A 20,487-nucleotide genomic window follows, 5' to 3' on the forward strand; every position below is an offset into this window, starting at 1 on the left:
TCTGTGGAGTACTTTCTCGTACATCACTGCATTTGATCCCTTTAACAGCCCTCGCGGGCAGACACAGTAGGATTTTAATCGCCGATTTGCAGAGGAGAAAACTGGGACCCCTTGACTAAAGTGACTCGTTTAAGGACACACGGTTCACAGCAGCAAATCCACTGGAAACCCTGGTGGTTTTCTGGGTCCCGCTCTGCCGTGGTTGGCCGCGCCGGACGGGCTCAGGCCAGGGACGCCTGAAGTCCTTCAGCTGACACTGACCACAGGCCCGTTAATGTCTTAAAATAACTTAGTCAAAAACACGGTTCTCTAACCCTCAAAAAAAAATTTTTTTTTTTTTTTTAAACTTGTTCGGTTGAACGTGGATGAAATTTCACGATAATGGGCACAGGCGATGAGATGCGTTACGGTAGGAACCGAAATCACTTTTGTGGCTTTTCCTTGTTTAAACTGTTAAGCCCAAATGAGCTCACGCTGGCAATATGGACTAATTTGTTTCTTAATCGCTGAAATTATCATCCAAATAAGATTGGAATTGTTGTCACTAAATATTAGTCCGGAACGGTCCTTGTCAATTCCAGCCCTCACAGTGGTCCTTCACAGATTGGCTGTCGCTCCTGTCAAGTGTCGTAGTAATTTAAGCCCAGGTCCCAGGCCTGTGGAAGGATTCTGTAATCTGTGTTAGTGGTTTGTGGTTTTCCTCCTCGCTGTCTTTCTCTACCTCATAAGGGCACAGGGGCTTTTTTTTTAATCCATTTAAGAAAATAGCAGGTTATCAAAAGTTTTAAACTTCCCAGTAAAGTTGGAGACTCGGGCTAGGTGTCCCTCTTCCTCTGGCGTGCCTGTGGACTCTGATGCCCTCCTCACTCCTCGCTGCCCTCTGTTTTCTCTCTGGTCGGCCCATTGGGATTTCCCCCTCGTGGCACATAATGTCTATGGAATCAGAATCTTTTCCTCCGGTTTCCGCGCCTTACCGTAATTACATGGAAGTAAACGCATTTGTTTCTTTTTTTCCAGATTGCAGTTGGAAGAGCGAAGGAAAGAGCTGCTACAGAAACTTGAGGAGACTACTAAATTAACTACTTATTTGCACTCACAACTGAAAAGGTAAGCCTGTTCGGCCCTTGAGGGAACAAGAACATTCAGGCATGTTTTGGTCCATCCTTGATGACTTGGGTCAACTCTTTGAAAGTAAATAAAATAGTGATGCCTGTACAGCTGAAACTTGGATGATCAAATTTAAAGTTGCATAGATTTTTTTTTTTTCCCCACGAACCCCAAGGTCACAATGTGGAATATGTGTGAAATACGTTGTGGGAAGAAGATCTATTTTAGCTATGAGTGCATACTTAGGAAAAGGACACATTTCTCCACCTCACCTTTTCCTTGAAAAAGGGAGGGCGGGGATGACTTGCCTTCAAATAATTAACTGCCCATTCGCTCCTTCACTGTGCCCACAGAGGAGAGGAACGGACAGGGAGACGGGCTTGTGCACAACCCCCTTATTCTTATAAGCTTGCCTTTTCCCTCCCTAGAGACTAAAAGCTTTATTCTTTAAGCAGAAGAACTGCATTAACTACCGTCTATGCTTTTTCTCCTCCTTCAATATTATTATTTTAAATTTTTTTAAGTGTTTATTGAGAAAGAGAGAGAGAGCATGAGCAGGGGAGGTGCAGAGAGAGAGAGGGAGACACAGAATCCGAAGCAGGCCCCAGGCTCTGAGCACGGAGCCCGACGTGGGGCTAGAACTCACGAACCGTGAGATCGTGACCTGAGCCGAAGTTGGACGCTTAACCAACAGAGCCACCCAGGCGCCCCTCCCCCTTCCACATTATTAAACTGCATAGTTGCTTCTCGATATCTGTGCAGGTAGATTTATCAATAGGTAGTTATCACTCTTTTTTTTCTTTTTTAATTTTGCAACAGGGAAATTAGTCAGAACAGAACTGCTATTTTGAGAGGACTCAGGGAGCCAGCTTGAAAGTGCTCAGGAGTCACCAAGGCTATAGGTGGTATAGTGGCAGCCACCACCCCCCCCCCACCCTGCCCCCATCATGACGTTATTTGGCGCCTCGGGGGGCCGGAGGGCACGGTGCTCGGGTGTTGCGTGTCATACCACTTCTCACAGTGAGTGCTTCCCCCCCTCAGCCTCTCTGCCAGCACCCTGTCCGTGTCGTCCGGGAGCAGCCTGGGCTCCCTGGCCTCCAGCCGGGGGTCTCTGAACACCTCCAGCAGAGGGTCGCTCAGCTCCCTCAGTTCCGGAGAGCTCTATTACACCGGCCAGAGCGACCAGGTAGACGCGGATTATCAATGTAAACTGGACCTCCTTCTGCAGGAGAAAGGCGGCTACATTCCTTCTGGACCCATCACCACCATCCATGAAAACGAGGTGGTCAAGTCCCCCAGCCAGCCTGGCCAGAGCGGCCCCTGTGGGGCGGCAGCCACAGCCACAGGCCACACTCCCCCACGGACTGAGGCCCCCAAGTCTGTGACGTCCCTGTCCTCACGGTCCTCCCTCTCCTCCTTGTCCCCTCCCGGCTCCCCCCTGGTTCTGGAAGGCACGTTCCCCATGTCTTCCCACGATGTCCCTCTCCATCGGTTCACTGCTGACTTTGAAGACTGTGAATTGAGTAGCCATTTTGCAGACATTGGCCTCGGTGACAATCAGATCTTGCTGGACTCGAACTCAGGAGGAGCGTCCCAGTCTCTCGCAGAGGATAAAGACCTCAGCGAATGCGCCCGGGAGCCGTTGTATGAAGGAACTGCAGGTGAGCCGAGACCTTTGCTTCCACGCTTTCCCTCTTAATTATTTTCAGGAGAGTGACGGGAGGGTTACGTTTTCCACGTAAACAAATTGTGCTGGCCCCCTTCTCTGTCTGCTGCGAATTCATTTCGGCTTCACTCGAGGAGGAGTTTTTATTGATATACCCGGACTAGACATTTTTTTCTTTAACAGCTAAAAGTCACTTTCCCTATTTAATAGACTTAATCGTTAAGTATCTGTCCTGTTGTCCAGAAACCCTCTGTACGGTGGCAGCTGGCTGGGAACATGTTTTGTGAACACACGTCATACTTCCACATAGATTCTCGTTCTGAAATAGCAAGGCAAAGAAGAGGGCTTTCTTTTAAAAGTCGGTCTAAAACAGATTAAAACCAAGGCAATTAGCATACCAGCTAATTAGTACCGGGGTTCAGTGTTTGGACTGCTCAGGGAATTCTATATAAATACAATTTTTGTTTCGTGCCAGACTCTCCCTTTCTGCCTCAAGTTAATTTGGGGGAAAGCCGGTTCCGAGGTGCCGGTGTTACCCTGCCATCTTGTGGCCACGTTACCTTTTGCAGCCCGGGGAAGGAGCTGCCCATTGACTTCTCACTGCTGCCTTTGTACTCAGCCACAGAAACAGAGGGAGAATCGAATTCTTTTTCTTTTCATGTGTGTATCCCTTTGCAAGGCGGAAGCTTTCCATATATTCGGTGTGGCTGTAAAGGAAACAAGATGCCTTGCCTTGCTGGCAAATGACCATAGCTGTGGCCCGAGGAGGACGGTGGGTTTCGGAGCTCGCCCGGAACAGAATGTGAAAGAAAAGCCCCAGTGCTGGTCCCCAGGAGCCCCGCTCCGATCTGCACTCGGCTACCTCGTGCGCCCACGCGAGGGGGACAGGCCTCTTTACAAGCATTTTCCTGCCCTTTCGAGAAGACTGTTTTGTATTTCTGGTCCTAAGAATTCTAAGCATGAATTGATTGGCCAACTCAGACGTTTAAAGAGAGAGGCAGATCCATCGCGTTTGTGTGGTTTCTAGTACTGAAGGCCGAAGCGCCACCTGTTGGTGGCCCGGAGCAGGGGCAGAGGCAGGGCACGCGGGACACGGGTGTGGTTTGTGCGGCGCTGCCTGGAAGGAGCCAAAGTTACAAGTCCCGTGTTCATTCAGATCATCAGCATCAGAGACCAGAAGCACAGGAGTGGCGTTTCCCTAGTGGCCAGGAGGGAGCAGAAGCCGGCTGTGGGGCCGCCCTCCTGCCCCCGGAAAGGAGTGCGGTGTGTGGGCCGTGCGTTCGGGCCCCGGAGCCGGTTCGGGCCTGCGCTCTTACTTTCGTGCAGTGAGCGTGAGCGCCTCACCCAGGCCGGCCGCCTTGTTGCTCCTCCCCTGCACAGTGGGAGGGACACCGTGTCCACCTCGTGGGGTCCTGGGAGGACAGGTGCCATAGCACCTGTAAAGCATCTCCCTGCGCCGGCGCTCGGCTCTCAGTTCACGTGATGAATACCACCGTGTCACCAGAATTCTGTGCCATTCGTCTGTGCTTTGGACCTGAAGGATCTTGAGCGTTGCGGCTCTTTGCCCTCTTTGTGCGTCTGGAATTCTCTAGCGACTCTTCTCCACACTCAGTTCTCAGGGGCGGGGCAGGGAGGCCGGCCCGACAGTCGCCCGGGGTCCGAGCCCACCTGGGTCCTTCGGCCTCTGCCCGGCCGTAGCCTCGCTCCTGCCACTGGGTCTGCGGCTGTGTCTGAGAAGTCTGTGTCCGGGGCCCAGTGTCGCGGAAGCTTCCGGGGCACGGCTTTTAGCTTTGAAACGCATATTCGATCGGAAAGCTGCTACTAAAAAGTCCCCCTAAAAGAATTACGTCCGAGAGTTTTATTTGTGAAGAGTATCCGGTGTCGAAGACAACTAAAAAGCACGTTTTTAACCGTAAAGGCTAGTAATCCCCTTCAGGCCAGATCGCCAGCACTGGGTCCTCTCAGGGAGCGTCCGCCCTCCGTGCGGGGGCGGGCGGCCCATGGGGGTGACACGGCTCGTGCCCCCTCACCACTCTGGAGTCTTCCGCAGGTAAAGTCGGACTTCCCTCGTGCGCGTCTTGCTGGAGGACAGAGACCCCGTCGGAATGACGACGAAGTCCTTCCAGTCGGTCTCTGTCATGGTCAAAGTCAATTTCAGCTGCTGTGGATATTCCTGGGGGTAATCAATCAATCATGCCGTCACCTTCACCCCTCCTCAAGGGGGGGTGGGCGGAGAGCGGCCCTTCGTCATCAAGGAAAGAGCATTCCCGCCGCCGGAAATAAAAGGGGAAATGCAGCAATCGATCCCGTAATCTGAAGCCGTAAAACTTAAACGTCTTAACAAGATGTAAAGTCACGACTCAGAAGGGGGGCGAAATGCCTACCAGTCCTGATCCCTGCTCCCTCGCTGGAGGATGAAAGCGCTCCACAGGCTTGCTGCTTATTACATAGGATCGCAGCTTTAAATGAACGCTTCTTGGCTCACTGCAGGATGCAGAGTATGAATATGAGTTAGAGATAAAAGTTAAGTGGTAGTTGGTGCTAAGGATTCAGTGGCACGAAGTTTTTTTCAACGGTGTTAGCCGGTGAGGAATTCTAGAAGTCAAAGACTTTTTTTTTTTTTTTTTTTTTTTTTTGCTTTTACTTCTGTGAGAGACGCACAATATGGCCTGTGGAGAGAAGGGGAGGGCAAAAGAGGCAGGAGCCTGTCTGCCATTGAGTACTAGATACCCTCTGTTGCAGAAACACCTTTAATATTGGAGGGACGCGGCCTCCTTGCCGAGTGCGTGGTAACTGGAGTGACAGAGAGAGGCGAGGGCCCAGTCCGTCGCCGTCAGGACAGAGGAAAACCATAGTCTCTCCAACGACGACCAAACTAACCGGCGTCCCGAGAAGTCCCGGTGCCTCGAATCAGCTACATCTGTTGATTCACAAGGCAACGTCCTTGAGTCCCAGGCGGGAGGAAGTGTTGTGGATTTCTCGTGACCAAACCGCGGGTGTGGTTTTATACTTAACTTTTCTGAATGATAAATCCTAAGAGGAATTATCGCTCGCCCCTCCCTAGATGTGGAAAAATCATTACCAAAAAGAAGAGTGATCCACTTGCTTGGGGAGAAAAGTGCTTGCGTGTCAGCTGCTGTGTCCGATGAGTCTGTGGCTGGAGACAGCGGGGTCTACGAAGCTTTCGTGAAACAGTAAGGACTTAGCGGGAGTGCTTTTCGGTGACCTTGTATGTCCTCATAGCTGCGCACGGAGGTGGGGGGTGGGGAGGACTCTGGACTGTGAGTGCACCAGCGCCCTTAGTCTGCTCCTGCAGTGGTAAGGGTCGTCGGCCCTTAAGAGGGGGTAAGGGTCGTCGGTGTTAAAGAGGTGAGGTGCCTGAAAATTTCTGTACACCAAAAACATCCCACCTGACCCGCTTGGAGACTTAAAATTTGGTTAAAAAATTTTTCTTGTTAATGTTTATTTATTTTTAAGAGAGAGAGAGAGTGTGTAAGCGGAGGAAGAACAGGGAGAGAGGGAGACACAGAACCCAAAGCAGGCTCCAGGCTCTGAGCCGTCAGCACGGAGCCCGACGTGGGGCTCGAACCCACGAACCGTGAGATCGTGACCCGGGCCGAAGTCAGACGCTTAACTGACTGAGCCACCCAGGCGCCCCTAAAACTTGATTTTAATGAGAATATTGGAGGCGTTGGCCAGTACCCAAATGGCACATGAAGTTCCTTGTGTCTTTCTGAAAGCCTGGAGTATGTCTCGGGGTGTGGTGGGCCCCAAGGAGGCTCAGGAAAGTCTCAGGCATCAGGAAGTCTTTCCCCTCAAGGTTCGGAAGCAGACTGCTCTCGAAAAGGTGAAGAAAGATTTAAAAGAGTGAGCTCTCACTGGGGTCCGGTCCACTGGGTGGTGTCGGAGGGCTGTGAATTCAGGTTTTCATTCGGAATCATTAAGTGGCAAACGGTAAGCATCACGTTCAATACCCCTGCTCCTAAATGGGTCCCCTACACCTGCTGTCGCCCTGTCCCTAGGCCCAGTGAAGTTGAAGATGTTCCGTACAGTGAAGGGGATGTCACCATCGTGGAGACTGCCCAGGTGCAGATCGGACTCAGGTAAGGGAAGGCCCCCCGGGGACGGAAGGTTCTGGAACTCGGTGCAGCGACGAGTGGCCTGTGCTCTCTCCTGGTCTCATCAGCTCCTCTCTTGACAGATACGATGCCAGAAGGTCAAGTTTCATGGTGATTTTAGCACAGCTCCGAAATCTCCATGCCTTCCTGATACCTCACACTTCAAAAGTGTAAGTAAAATCAGCGAAGAACAAGTAGGGGAACTGAAAATTGTTCCCGTCTGATAAATTGTCCGTTGTAACCGAGCAGTTCATCCAGATAAAGATGAGAAGGACATGGCCGGGCCGACCACGTCTTAATCCACAGTGGATGAAACAGAAAGAATCGGAGAATGTGCGAAAACCCTATTAGACGTTGATCCTTATGCAGCCAATTCGTTAATTAGCCTGGGAACCAAGATTTTTGAATCTCCCTTTGCAGCCAAAATTTCTATATTGTGCTATGTTGGGGCCTGGTTGTTGTTGTTTTTTTTTTTTAAATTTAATTAAAATGTTTGTGGTTGCCTAATTATGACCGCTGTCGGTTTGCAGGGATTTTCTGATCTGTTACAAGAAAACGTGGTGATTCAATTTATCAGTACAACTTTGCCAAACACCTTATCGTGTTACGTGTAACGCGTCCTTAACATCAAGTATTCGTTTCCCCGTGACCATTAATTTCTTAAAGTTACTTCACGTCGTCAAATGACGTGATGTCATTACTGCTCCGTGGTCTGTTGCTTAGGGACTGTGTTTCCTGACAGGTATCTCTAGCAGCGTTTACCACCATTCACACTTTCTGGAGTCAGCGTTTCAGGGACTCTCTTAACAGTCCATGGCTATAGAGCACCAGAAAGAAGCCAGATTTCAACTGAGCACCTCTGACTTCGAATCCAGAATCCATATGTCCTACAGCCTTGCACTCAATAATATGTTCAGTCTGCCAGTACAAGGGCTTGGAAAGAAGAAAGTCCTATTGAGGGGTGACTCCCCCCTCCCCAGACTCTGTACCCAGCCAGGTGGATGTTTTTCTCGTTGATAGAGTATATTCCTCAATGAGAAAGACATTGAACAGAGTAAATGTAAGAGTTCTGGATGCTTTCCCTATGGGTTTACTTTTAACCACACCTGAATATTCTAAGAATTGTCAGAGAAAGACTAGATCTAAATAAAAATGTAGCTAGATGGAGATCATTCAGTAGGCAGTAGATTAGAGCTAGTGGGTGTCTGTGTGTTAATGATCGTCAAAGCTGGAGGGGTGTAAGATTCCGGGGGGGGGGGTGGGCTCACAGGACCTCCTGAGTCAAGTTGTGGGTGGGATCTGCATTAATAGCAAGACCAGTAAAGAAGGAATGCTTACTGGGGAGTATCTGGATCACCCCAGAGAGCCTGCTTCCCAGGACTGAGATTAGGAAGTCCAGCCAGGGAAGACTGGCTTCGTATTGTTATTTGTGACTTCTCCCTGCCAGTAAATACGCGGACATACTGGGGCGCTGGCAGCCTTTTCATTTCAGGGTGGCGGGTCTGGGAGATGACGGTTCCCCCAGGGATCGAACCTATGAACAGGGAGAGCCAGCCCACAAGCCCAGGAGACAACCACAGAAGGGCCCAAGATCAGGCATTTTCTCAACCTCGTCCTGTCGGGGCAGGGCTCCCCAAATGTCCTGCCGCTGCCACTCCGGTCACTCTCACGTTCCCCCAGGGAGTCACAAAGCGCCCCTGAGGTACGGTGACAGCCAGCACAGCTCAGGACCCGTGTCAGCACTCAAGCAGTGAGTTCAGCAGGCTCTTCTGCAACCCCCACCCCCCGTCCCCGCCAGCTCACAGGCAGTCACTCCTCTAACTGGTCTGAACTTCCCCGAGACGCATAGCACCACGTTCCTAAACCCGTACCTGAAAGCCTTGGCCCAAATAATGACACTGCAAAAAGTGACAGCTTGTGTGAAATATCTTCGGCCAAGGCCCACTAGTCTACTAATGCTGAACCTCGGTAATCAGTGTCGATGTCAAATACGAAAATAACGTGACGTGCCTCGGCCCTGCACGTGAACTTACAGCTTTCATAATTGGAGAAAGGCATCTTTTAGAGTATGAATTAGACAAGGCTGGAATTGGGGGTGGGGGAGGGACTCAATGGGTGTTCTCTTTCTGGGATTGAAAAGAAAATACCTCGCGCTGTTTCTAAGAATTGTGAACCCTCACCTAACGGGTGCTTAGAAAAATCATTTGAAGGTAGTGTTAGAAGTTACGGTTTTCCGCGAACTCTTCCTCCGAATTTTACAAAGCGTAAGCCTCTTAAAACAGTTTGTCGCATCTGAAACTTCCGTGATGCTAGACAATTAAAATTTTTAAGTTTTCTTATATGCTACTTAGCCTTTCTTTTTCACTAGTAGGATAATGTATTCCATTCCTGGGAAATGATCATAAACACCTCTTGTGTAACACTGAGGGTGAATATTTTTTGGGACAAAGACAGCAGGATTCTGTCTTCCCAGGCTCAGGAAGCTTTATCTTGGAATTGGCTGTACGTGGGCAGGTGGGACGTTAAATTCGTCCGCCCCGCAGATTTTCTTCCTCTTCACTTTCCCATCGTGCGCCTCTGCCGCAGCCCTGTGGCGAGTGGCAGGCTGGGGCATAGCCCGCCCGGGTGGGTCGCAAACACGGCCCCTCTGCCGCCGAGCGCGGACGGACCCGTTATGGCACCAGTCATGGTTGACCATGAACTCCGTGTTCCCGTGTTTCTCTCTTTTGCGGATCATTTCAGACGATAACTGTGAGTCTGGGATCACTGAAGGGCGCGTGAAATCCGTTTTACTCTTGTCCTTTCGCAGATATTTCAGGGTTGCTCTGCTTCCCTCCTCAACTGACGTCAGCTGTCTGTTTCGAACGAAAGTCCATCTAGCCACAGAATCCATTCTGTTCAACGATATGTTCCGGGTGGCCATCTCCCAAACAGCCTTACAGCAGAAGACGCTGAGAGTGGATCTCTGCTCTGTCAGTAAACACCAAAGTGAACAATGCCTGGTAGGTCGTGTTGCAATTAACCGTTATCAAGTAACACCTCTGGTTGCATATCCTGACAATAGCCGTCTAGCTGCCGTTTGCCAGCCCCGGTACCGCTCTAGATCCGCCCAGTGCCGTGGACACACCCAGTGACGGGTTCCTTTTTTTTTTTTTTTTTTAATCTGGAGTAGTGATTTCTGGCTTTCATCCTCTTACTCGAGAACTTTCAAATCTGCTTCTTAACTGTGATTTTCTGGAAACCTACCCAGTCTACCCGTTGGCTAAAGCCGAACTCTGAGCTCTGTCACGACTGTCACTCCGAGCGTGTTTATTATTCCCAGCACGAGTGTTGTGCTCGGTGCTCCGTATGCGTTCTGTCATTTAATCCTCGCGACTGTCCTAGGGAAAAGGTATGATGACCCTCCTTTCAGATAAAGAACTGCTGTACGAGGTAGCGTGTCCGGGGTCACACAGCTGGTGAGGGATGGAACCAGGTATCAAAACGCACCCCACGCATAATGCACCGTCACAGATTGAAATCAGGCGGGAGTCTGACTGTGTAGTCCCATTATTCTCCCTAGTCCTGACGTTGCAGCTTCTAGGAAGACTTCAGTGTTGCTGTTGAGAGGAATATGATATTTAAACGCTAAAGCAAAAGACTTATATGTGTCACTAAAAGTGCGTTTTGCTCACCGCTGTACATAATAACCAGAGAACCGTTGCACAGCGGGAAGGTGACACAGGGGGGTCAGATGTGAGCCTCTAGAGGTGTGCCCGTGCGTTCAACAACAGCACGGGTCTCTGGTTGACTCTCCTTGGCGGCACAATGGGAAGCACGAAAACACGCTTCATGACGAGCAAAGTTTAAAAGGTAGAGAGACTTCTTGTAAGTATTTCCTTTTCTTTATATGAAAACAATATTTGATAATATTACCTGAGAATAAAAAAAAAAAAAGAAGCAAAGCTAACAGACAGACTCATTAGGCTGTCAGAAAGGCGTGTACCACAATAGATACGGATGTCGGGAGCTCTGTAAAATTAGTAGGTATGTTAATTAATCTCCTTTAAAAAAAAATGATACAGTTCAGTTAGATTCTGGCTCGTATGTGTGATTCGCTGGAATGTAAAAGCTTTTTTTGACGTACTACTAACTTACCCAAATTAAAATTTTGCTGTCTGGTCTCTCATTTAAGAACCACTATAGAGTTTTTATTTGTTTTTGAACTTTACAGCGGACAATGGGTTTTTGTGAGTAATAATCAAATGTTGCAGCATATCGTAAGAGGTATTATGGTTTCTGCTTAGTCGTTTACTCTTTCAATTTTCATTTTTTGTCTTTTCATTTAAAAATAATTCCACACGTACAGAAAGTTGCATGCTCTGTCATTAGGTTTTGGCAAAATAGTATCTCACAAAATAATCCTAGGGTTGGCTTCTAGATTGGGATTATTTCTTATTTAGTCGCACCTAAAAATATAAGACATCTTCAGGTTTAAAAAAAAAAAAAATCCGGGGCGCCTGGGTGGCGCAGTCGGTTAAGCGTCCGACTTCAGCCAGGTCACGATCTCGCGGTCCGTGAGTTCGAGCCCCGCGTCAGGCTCTGGGCTGATGGCTCGGAGCCTGGAGCCTGTTTCCAATTCTGTGTCTCCCTCTCTCTCTGCCCCTCCCCCGTTCATGCTCTGTCTCTCTCTGTCCCAAAAATAAATAAACGTTGAAAAAAAAAAAATCCACCGATGCTTTAGAACGTGAGTATTGCATGTTTTAAATCCTAACGCAAGCTTTCCCAATAATCTTAATTGTATGAGAGGAAGCAAATATGAATGGAAACATGTTATTTTCTCTCTTCTTTGCTCCCCCCGCCCCCTTCATTTCACATAGGCTGGAACTCAGATCAGTTTGGCCGACTTACCGTTTTCCAATGAGATTTTCACTCTGTGGTATAACTTGCTGCCTTCCAAACAAATGTCTCGCAAAAAGAACGGCGAAGAAGAAAATGAGGATTCCGTGTTTCAACCAGACCAGCCGTTAATCGAGCCTATAGACTTGGTGAGTCACGTTCGGAGAAAGGGCTCATAGTATGACCGGATGAAACCGTGCGGAATGGCCGCGGTGCCCGCTTGCTCCCGCGCGCTGTCACATAACTGTCCTCTCCTCCTCTGACCGCTCACCCTTCCTCCCGGCTTCCCAACAACGACGACACCAGACGCTCATTTCTGCTCACACGTCCTTCCGTCACAATAAACCGATGCAGAGCCTTCATTGGTTTAGGGAACCGTGGAAGACCTTTTGATTTAAATTTATACTTCCGTGCGGTTGTGTACGTGTCTTTGATTCCTCTGCCAGGTTATCGGTTCGGAAGTCTGGTAATTTGCAAATGTTAAATCGTCAAGGCCAAAGAGGGCCTTCGTTTCTATCCGTGGCATCAATATCCATAAATAGTTTTCCAGGAAAAAGGTTTTTTTGTAACCACCAGCCATACTTCCAACGTTTCAGAAAACATACAGAGGGGCATTTGGGGAGGCCGTTCATCGCTGACTTGGCATTTGTGAACCTTGTTACCGAGTTCAAGTTTATTTTCGATTATCTGTGGGGAAAGAGCTTACTAAGCAGAAGTCAGATAATCACTGATCATCGACCGTGTGCAGGGCGCCAGAGTGGACGTCGCGGTGGGTGGTGAAGGGGACGCAGATGCCGGGAGAGCTTGCACTCCATGCCCGCGGCCGGCCCGGCCTCAGGCCCCCAGGATGATGGAAGGCGACGTCGCCTTTGAGAGTGCTTCTGTAATGGTCACACTGTGGGGAAATGGCTGCTCACAGCTCGATGCAGTGTAATTCACATACCACACGGTTCCTCCACTTAACACGTACTTCGCCCATCTGAAGCACGCAGTTCAATGGCTTTTAGTATGTTCACGGGGTTGGGCCTCCAGCACCACAATCTGGTATTAGAACATTGTCGTCATCCCTGAAAGAAGCCCTGTGCCCGTTAGCGGTCCCTCCCCGTTCTCCCTAACCCGTCTCCCCCAAGGCAACCACTCGTCTTTCTGTCTCTGTACATTTGCTGGTTACGGACATGTCAGATAAATGGGATAAGACGGTATTTGTTGTTTTGTGACTACCTCTTTCCGTCAGCGTACTGTTTTCAGGGTACATCCATATTCCAGCATGTATTAGTACCTCATTCCTTTTTATTGCCAAATAATACCGCATCATATGGATATACCACCTTTTTTCTGTCTGTTCATCAGCTGATGGGCCTTTGGGCTGTTTCTGCTTTAAAAAACTTTTTTTTAATGTTTATTTTTTGAGAAACAGAGAGAGAGCACAAGCAGGGGAAGGGCAGAGAGAGAGGGAAACACAGAATCCGAAGCAGGCTCCAGGCTCTGAGCTGTCGGCACAGAGCCCGACGCGGGGCTCGAACCCACGAACCGTGAGATCGTGACCTGAGCCGAAGTTGGACACTTAACCGATTGAGCCACCCAGGCACCCCGTTTCCCTACACTCTTACCACAAATCTGGCCTTCTGATTTTAGCCATGTTAGTGTTGTGTGAAGTACGATCTCGTTATGGTTTTGATTTATACCCCTAATGACTAATGATACTGAGCATATTTTCATGGACTTACTGGCCATTAGTATGTTTTTTTCGTTTTTTTTTTTCTTTAAATCCAAGTTAGTTAACATACAGTATAATAATGATTTCAAGAATAGAATTTAGTGATTCATCACTTACATATAACACCCAGTGCTCATCCCAACAAGTTCGCTCCTTAATGCCCATCACCCATTTAGCCCAGCCCCCCACCCAACGCCCCACCAGCAACCCTCAATTTGTTCTCTGTATCTAAGACTCTCTTATGGTTTGCCTCCCTCTCTGTTTTTATCTTATTTTTGCTTCCCTTCCCCTATGTGCATCTGTTTTGTGTCTTAAATCCACATATGAGTGAAGTCATATGATATTTGTCTTTCCCTGACTTGTTTCGCTTAGCATAATACACTCTAGTTCCATCCACACTGTTGCAAGTGGCACAATTTCATTCTTTTTGATCACCAAGTAGTATTCTATGTACATATACACCACATCTTCTTTACCCACTCATTAGTCGATGGACATTTGGGCTCTTTCCATAATTTGTCTATTGTCAAGAGCGCTGCTATAAACATTGGGGTGCATGTGCCCCTTCGAATCAGCATTTTTGTATCCTTTGGATAAATACTGAGTAGCGCAATTGCTGGGTCGTAGGGTAGCTCTATTTTTAGTTTTTTGAGGAACCTCCGCATTGTTTTCCAGAGTGGCTACACCAGTTTGCATTCCCGCCAACAGTGCATTCCCACCGCATCCTCGCCAACATCTGTTGTTTCCTGAGTTGTTAACGCTAGCCATTCTGACAGGTGTGAGGTGGTATCTCACTGTGATTTTGATTCGTATTTCCCTGATGATGAATGATGTTAAACATCTTTTCATGTGTCTGTTAGTCATCTGGATGTCTTCTTTGGAAAAGTGTCTATTCATGTCTTTTGCCCATTTCTTCACTGGATTATTTGTTTTTTGGGTGTTGAGTTTGGTAAGTTCTTTGTAGATTTTGGATACTAACCCTTTATCTGATATGTCGTTTGCAAATATCTTCTCCCATTCTGTCGGTTGACTTTTAGTTTTGCTGATTGTTTGCCGTGCAGGAAGCTTTTTACCTTGATGAGGTCCCAATAGTTCATTTTTGCTTTTATCTCCTTGCCTCCAAAGACATGTCAAGTAAGAAGTTGCTGCAGCCGAGGTCAAAGAGGTTATTGCCTGTTTTCTCCTCTAGGATTTTGATGGCTTCCTGTCTTACAAATTTAGCTCTTTTGTCCACTTTGAGTTTATTTGTGTGTATGATATAAGAAAGTGGTCCAGGTTCATTCTTCTACGTGTCGCTGCCCCGTTTTCCCGACACCATTTGTTGAAGAGATTGTCTTTTTTCCATCAGATATTCGTTCCTGCTTCGTTGGAGATTAGTTGGCCATACGTTTGTGGGTCCATTCCTGGGTTCTCTCTTCTGTTCCATTGATCTAGGTGTCTGTTTTTGTGCTAGTACCATACTGTCTTGATGATTACAGCTTCGTAATCTGGCTTGAAGTCCAGAATTGTGATGCCTGCAGTTTTGGTTTTCCTTTTCAACATCACTTTGGCTATTCAGGATCTTTTTTGGTTCCAGACAAATTTTAGAATTGTTTGTTCTAGCTCTGTGAAGAATGCTGGTGTTATTTTGATAGGGATTACATTGACTGTAGATTGCTTTGGATAGTATCTACATTTTAACAATATTTCTTCTTCCAATCCATGAGCATGGAATGTTTTTCCAGTTCTTTGTGTCTTCCATTTCTTTCATAAGCTTTCTGTAGTTTTCAGGGGATAGATCTTTTACCTCTTTGGTAATTTGGTTTATTCCTTGGTATTTTATGGTCATAGTGCAGTTGTAAATGGGATCAGTTCCTTGATTTATTTCTCTCTCTGCTGCTTTGTTATGGGTGTATAGAAATGCAACCAATTTCTGTACGTTGATTTTATATCCTGTGACTTTGCTGAATTCATGGATCAGTTCTAGCAGTTTTTTGGTGGAGTCCTTTGGGGTTTCCATGTAGAGTATCGTTTCATCTGCGAAGAGTGGAAGTTTGACTTCCTCCTTGCCAGTTTGGATGCCTTTTATTTCTTTTTGTTGTCTGATTGCTAAGGCCAGGACTTCTAACACTATGTTGAGTATCAGTGGTGCGAGTGGACATCCCTGTTATGTTCCTGACCTTAGAGGGAAAGCTTTCAGTTTTTCCCCATTGAGGATGATATTAGCTGTGGGTCTTTCATATATGGGCTTTATGATCTTGAAGCATGGTCCTTCTATCCCTACTTTCTTGCAGGTTTTTATCAAGAAATGATGCTGTATTTTGTCAGATGCTTTTTCTGCATCTATGGAGAGGATCATGTGGTTCCTATCCTTTTATCAGTGTGATGTACCTCATTAATTGATTTGCGGATTTTGATAAATCCCATTTGATCATGGTGAATAATTCTTTTCATGTATTGTTGTTTCTGGTTTGCTAGTATTTTATTGAGAATTTTCGCATCCATGTTCATCAGGGAAATTGGTCTGTGGTTCTCCTTTTTAATGGGGTCTTTGTCTGGTTTTGGAATCAAGGTAATGCTGGGCCATTAGTATATTTAAAAAATTTTTTTGAGAACTGTCTATTCAGATCCTTTCTCTTTGTTTTAAATTCTTTATCATTTTATTTTATTATCTCTTTATTATTATTTTATTATTGAGTGATAAGAGTTCCTTGTGTAGTCTTGACACAAATCCTTTATCCAACAAATGACTTACAAATATCCTCTCTCATTCTATGGGTTTCTTTTCACTTTTTAAAAATTAATTAGTTAATTAATTTTTGATAGAGGGCAGGCGCAAGTGAGTGAGGGGCAGAGAGAGAGGGAGAATGGGAGAGAGAGAGGGAACCCTATGCTGACATCATGGAGCCCAATGTGGGGCTCAAGCTGACCTGACATGGGGCTCAAACTCATAAACCATGAGATCATGACCTGAGTCAAAGTCAGACGCTTAACCGACTGAGCCACTCAGGTGCCCCTTCACTTTCTTGATGGTTTTGTTTGAAGTACAAAATTTTTAATTTTGATAAAAGTCCAGATTGTCTGTTTCTTTCTTTTATTGCTTCTGCTGTTGATGTCATATCTAAGAAGGCTTTGCCTAACCAAACATCACAAAGATTTATGCCTGTGTTTTCTTCTGAGTGTTTTACAGTTTAGTCTTATTTTTAGGTCTCCAGTCCACTTGGATTGTTCTTTGTGTGTGATGTCAGGAGCGTGTCCAACTTCATTTTCTTGTATTGCGGGTGTGTGATTGTCCCCAGTACCACTTATTGAAAACACTGGTCTTTCCCCAGTGAATTATCTTGGCACCGTTTCTAAAAATCAGTTTGCCGTAAGTGTGATTGTTTATATTTCTGGACTCCAAATTCTGTTCCATTAATCTGTATGTCTGTATTTATGCCAGCCCCACACTACTGTGATGACTGTAGCTTTGTAGTTATTTTGGAATCAGAACATGTGCATCATCCAACTTTGTTTTTCTTTTGTAGGATGGTTTGTCTTATTCGTGGTCCCTTGCATTTCCATATTTCTGCAAAAAAAAAAAAAAAAGGCAGCTAGTCTGTAGGTCGGTTGAGGGGTGGGGTGGGTATTGTCATCTCCACAGTTTCAACTCTTCTTATCCATGGATTTGGGATATCTTCCCATTTATTTAGGTCTTCATTAACCTCTTTAAAAAATGTTTTCTAGTTTTCACAGCCCAAATTTGCACTTCTTTGATTAATTTTTTTCTTTTTGATGCTATTGTAAATAGAAATATTTTCTTAATTTCATTTTCAGATTTGTCTTGCAATCCTACGACCTTACTGAACTGGTTTATTGGGTCTAATAGTGTTTTCGTGGATTCCTTAGAATGTCCTGTACATAAGATCATATCTTCTGCAAATAGAGTCGGTTTTACTTCTTCCTTTCCAATTCCTTTTAACTTCTTTTTCTTGCCTCTTCATCCTGGCCTGAACCTGCAATACAATATTGAAAGAAATGGTGAGAACAGACAAAATTCTGTTCTTTGTCGTGTATGTGATCTTGTAGGGAAGCTTCCAGTCTTTCACTATTACATATGATTTTTGCTGTAGTTGTTGTAGTTGCCTTTTGTTAAGTTGAGGAAAATCCTTTTCCTAGTTTGTTGAGTGTTTTATCATAGAGACTGTTGGATTTAACCAGTGCTTTTCTTCTGCATCTATTGAGATGACATGTGTTTTTTGTCCTTTTTTCTCTTCATACGGTTTACTGATTTCAGATGTCAGACCAGCTTCTCATTCCTAAGGTAAATCCCACTTGGTCATGGTGTATAATCCTTTTTCTATGATATTAGATTCAGTTTTCTAGTATTTTGTTGAGACCCTTTTTTACGTCTGTATTCGTCGTTTTCTTCTGATCACCTTGTCTAGTTTCAACATTAGGGTAATTCTGGCCTCAGGGAATGAGTTGGGAAGCGTTCCCTCCTCATCTACCATTTGAGAAGAATTGGCATGAATTCTTTATATGTTTGGTAGAATTTGGCAGTGAAGCCCTCTGAGTTTGGACTTGGTGGGAAGTTTTTTGTTTACTAATTCAATCTCTTGTTCTAAGTCTACTCAGAATTTTGTTATAATACCACTTTGAGTAGTTTGCGTCTTTCTGGAATGTGCTCACTTTATCTAGTTTATCCAACTTGTTGGCAGACGGTTGTTTCTAGTAACCTTTATCATTCATTTTATATCTCTAAAGTTGATAGTGATGTTCCCTCTTTTGCTCCTGATTTCAGTAATTTGAACTTTCTTTCCGTTTTTCTTGGTCAGTCTAGCTAAAGGTTTTTACTGTTTTGAATCTTTTCAAAGAATCGACTTTTGGTTTCCTTGATCCTCTCTAATATTTCTCTATTCACCGTTTTGTGAATTTCTACTCTGGTGTTTATTATTTCCTTCCTTCTGATTGCTTTAGGTGTACTCTTTACTCTTTTTTCCATTTTCTTCAGGTGGAAGGTTAGGTTATAGATTTGAGATCTTTCTTCTGTTTTAACACAGGCACTTAACACTGTAAATGTCTTGCTGAGCTCTGCTGTAAGCAGCATCTTACAAACTTCAGTATGTTTTAATTTTCATTCAGCTCTTTAATATTTTCTCATTTTCCTTGCGACTCCTTTGACTCATTGGTTATTTAGGAGTGTGTTGATTTTCGCATCTTTGTTATTTCTTATTGTTTCCTTCTGTTATTGATTTTTAATTTCCTTACAGTGTGGTCACAGAATATATTTTGTAAGACTTCAGTCCTTTTAAGTCTGTTGAGGTTTGTTTCATGGCCTAGCATGTGCTGCCATTCCTGGAGAATGTGCCATGTGCACTTGAGAAGAATGTGTATTCCGCTCTTGCTGGGTGAGTTTTCTATAGGTGTTTGTTAGGTCTCGTTTGTTCACAGTGTTGTTATATGCATACATATGCCTTCTTATTACACTCTTTATCGTATCCTAATCTCACTTTAACTTGTTTCTTTTGTGGAGGGGAGTGATGGAGAGATTTATAGCAGAGCGTACAGATCTGATATGAATTTTCCAGTGACTTTTCACAAAGCAAGCACACCTGTGTGGCTCCCACCCGCATCAAGGTATAGTGCATTATCAGCACCCCAGCGCCCTCCCTGGTGCCCCCGTCCTAGTCATTTCCACGCTCCCCTAAAGGTAATCTCTACTCTGACGTCTGTCTCTGAACTTTACATAATGGAATCTTTCGATATATGTTATGTTATGTCTGGCATCTCGTGCTCACCATTATGTCTATGAGAGTCATCTATGTTATTTTGTGTGATTGTAGCTCATTCGTGCTCACTGTTGTGCAATATTTCATTGTGTAATTTTATCACGGCTTATTGATCCATTCTGCTATCGATGGACGTTTGAGTTTCTGATTTGGAGGCTACTAGGATTAGTGCTGCTCTTACCATCTTGTACATGTCTTTATCTTTCATTTTAGCCATTGTGGTAAGTGTATAGTACTCTCATGTTTTTCCATTTCCCTGATTATAATATTTAATGGCCAAATGGATGTCCTTTTTGGTGAAACATCTGTCCAAGATTTCGCCCATTTTTCTGTTGGATTCTCTCTCTTTTTTTTTCAGTAGGTTGGTAGCCGTTCTTCATTTTAGATTTGAGTGTTTTGTCAAATATGTCTATTGCAAATATCTTTGCCCATTCTGTGGCTTGCCTTTTCATTTTCTTAATGTTGCCTTTTGGTGAATAGAAGTACTCAGGTTTAACGCAGTCTTTTTTATCAGTTGTTCCCTGTCTGCTGAGCGCTTTCCTTTGCTATTTAAGAACTATTTGCCCACCCCAGGGTCATGAAGATGGTTTCCTGTCTTGTCTTATAAAAGCTTTATTGGTTTACCTTTCACATTTAGATCTGCAGTTCATCTGAAATTAATTTTTTTGTAAGGTATGAGGTAGGGATTGAGATTTCTTTTTATCCACTTGGTAGCCCATTGGCCCAGCACCATTTGTTGAAAAGACTTTCTTTCCCAGCCGCATTGCATTTTCATCTTTGTCATAATCCACTGACCTGAACATGTGGGAGTCTGTTCTTAGATATTCTGTTGTATTCCATTGGCTTAGTTGTCTACCTTTGTAGAAAATACTCTACTTTTTTCAAAGCGAAAGTTTTCAGTAATTTGTCGTGTAGAATGATTTTTCTGAGGCTCTGTGTAGATAATCACTATCAGATTAAAGAAGTTTCTTGCTGTTTCTAGTTTGCTAAGACTTTTTATTATGCATGGATATTGAGTTTTCTCAAACATTTTTACTGTCTACTTAACTCTTAAATTGATTACAGAGTTGTTCTCTTTTATTCTCTGAGTGTGCTAGATTGTACATTGATTAACTTCTGAATGTTAAACCACGCTTGGATTGCTGGAATAAAACAGACTTCATCGCGATGTATTTTATATGTGTTTTTATATATGTTGCTGGTTTTGATTTCTTGATTTTGTGTTTGGGTTAATTTTCATTTATGTTCATG

The 20,487-nt window shown here is 45.2% G+C and overlaps 1 protein-coding gene across 2 annotated transcripts in view; it reads left to right on the forward strand.

Moving 5' to 3' along the window:
* The window catches only part of WWC2 (WW and C2 domain containing 2), a 208,667-nt gene that overhangs the window by 153,031 nt on the left and 35,149 nt on the right, over positions 1–20,487 (forward strand). For both annotated transcript variants that reach the window (XM_047856004.1, XM_047856005.1), the window contains 7 exons: positions 1,018–1,107; positions 2,149–2,768; positions 5,838–5,967; positions 6,796–6,876; positions 6,975–7,061; positions 9,701–9,893; positions 11,751–11,918. In XM_047856004.1, coding sequence (XP_047711960.1) covers positions 1,018–1,107; positions 2,149–2,768; positions 5,838–5,967; positions 6,796–6,876; positions 6,975–7,061; positions 9,701–9,893; positions 11,751–11,918 — 1,369 coding nt within the window. The remainder of the gene's footprint in view (positions 1–1,017; positions 1,108–2,148; positions 2,769–5,837; positions 5,968–6,795; positions 6,877–6,974; positions 7,062–9,700; positions 9,894–11,750; positions 11,919–20,487) is intronic.

The sequence above is a fragment of the Prionailurus viverrinus genome, chromosome B1 (assembly GCF_022837055.1).
Source record: "Prionailurus viverrinus isolate Anna chromosome B1, UM_Priviv_1.0, whole genome shotgun sequence".
NCBI lineage: Eukaryota > Metazoa > Chordata > Mammalia > Carnivora > Felidae > Prionailurus > Prionailurus viverrinus.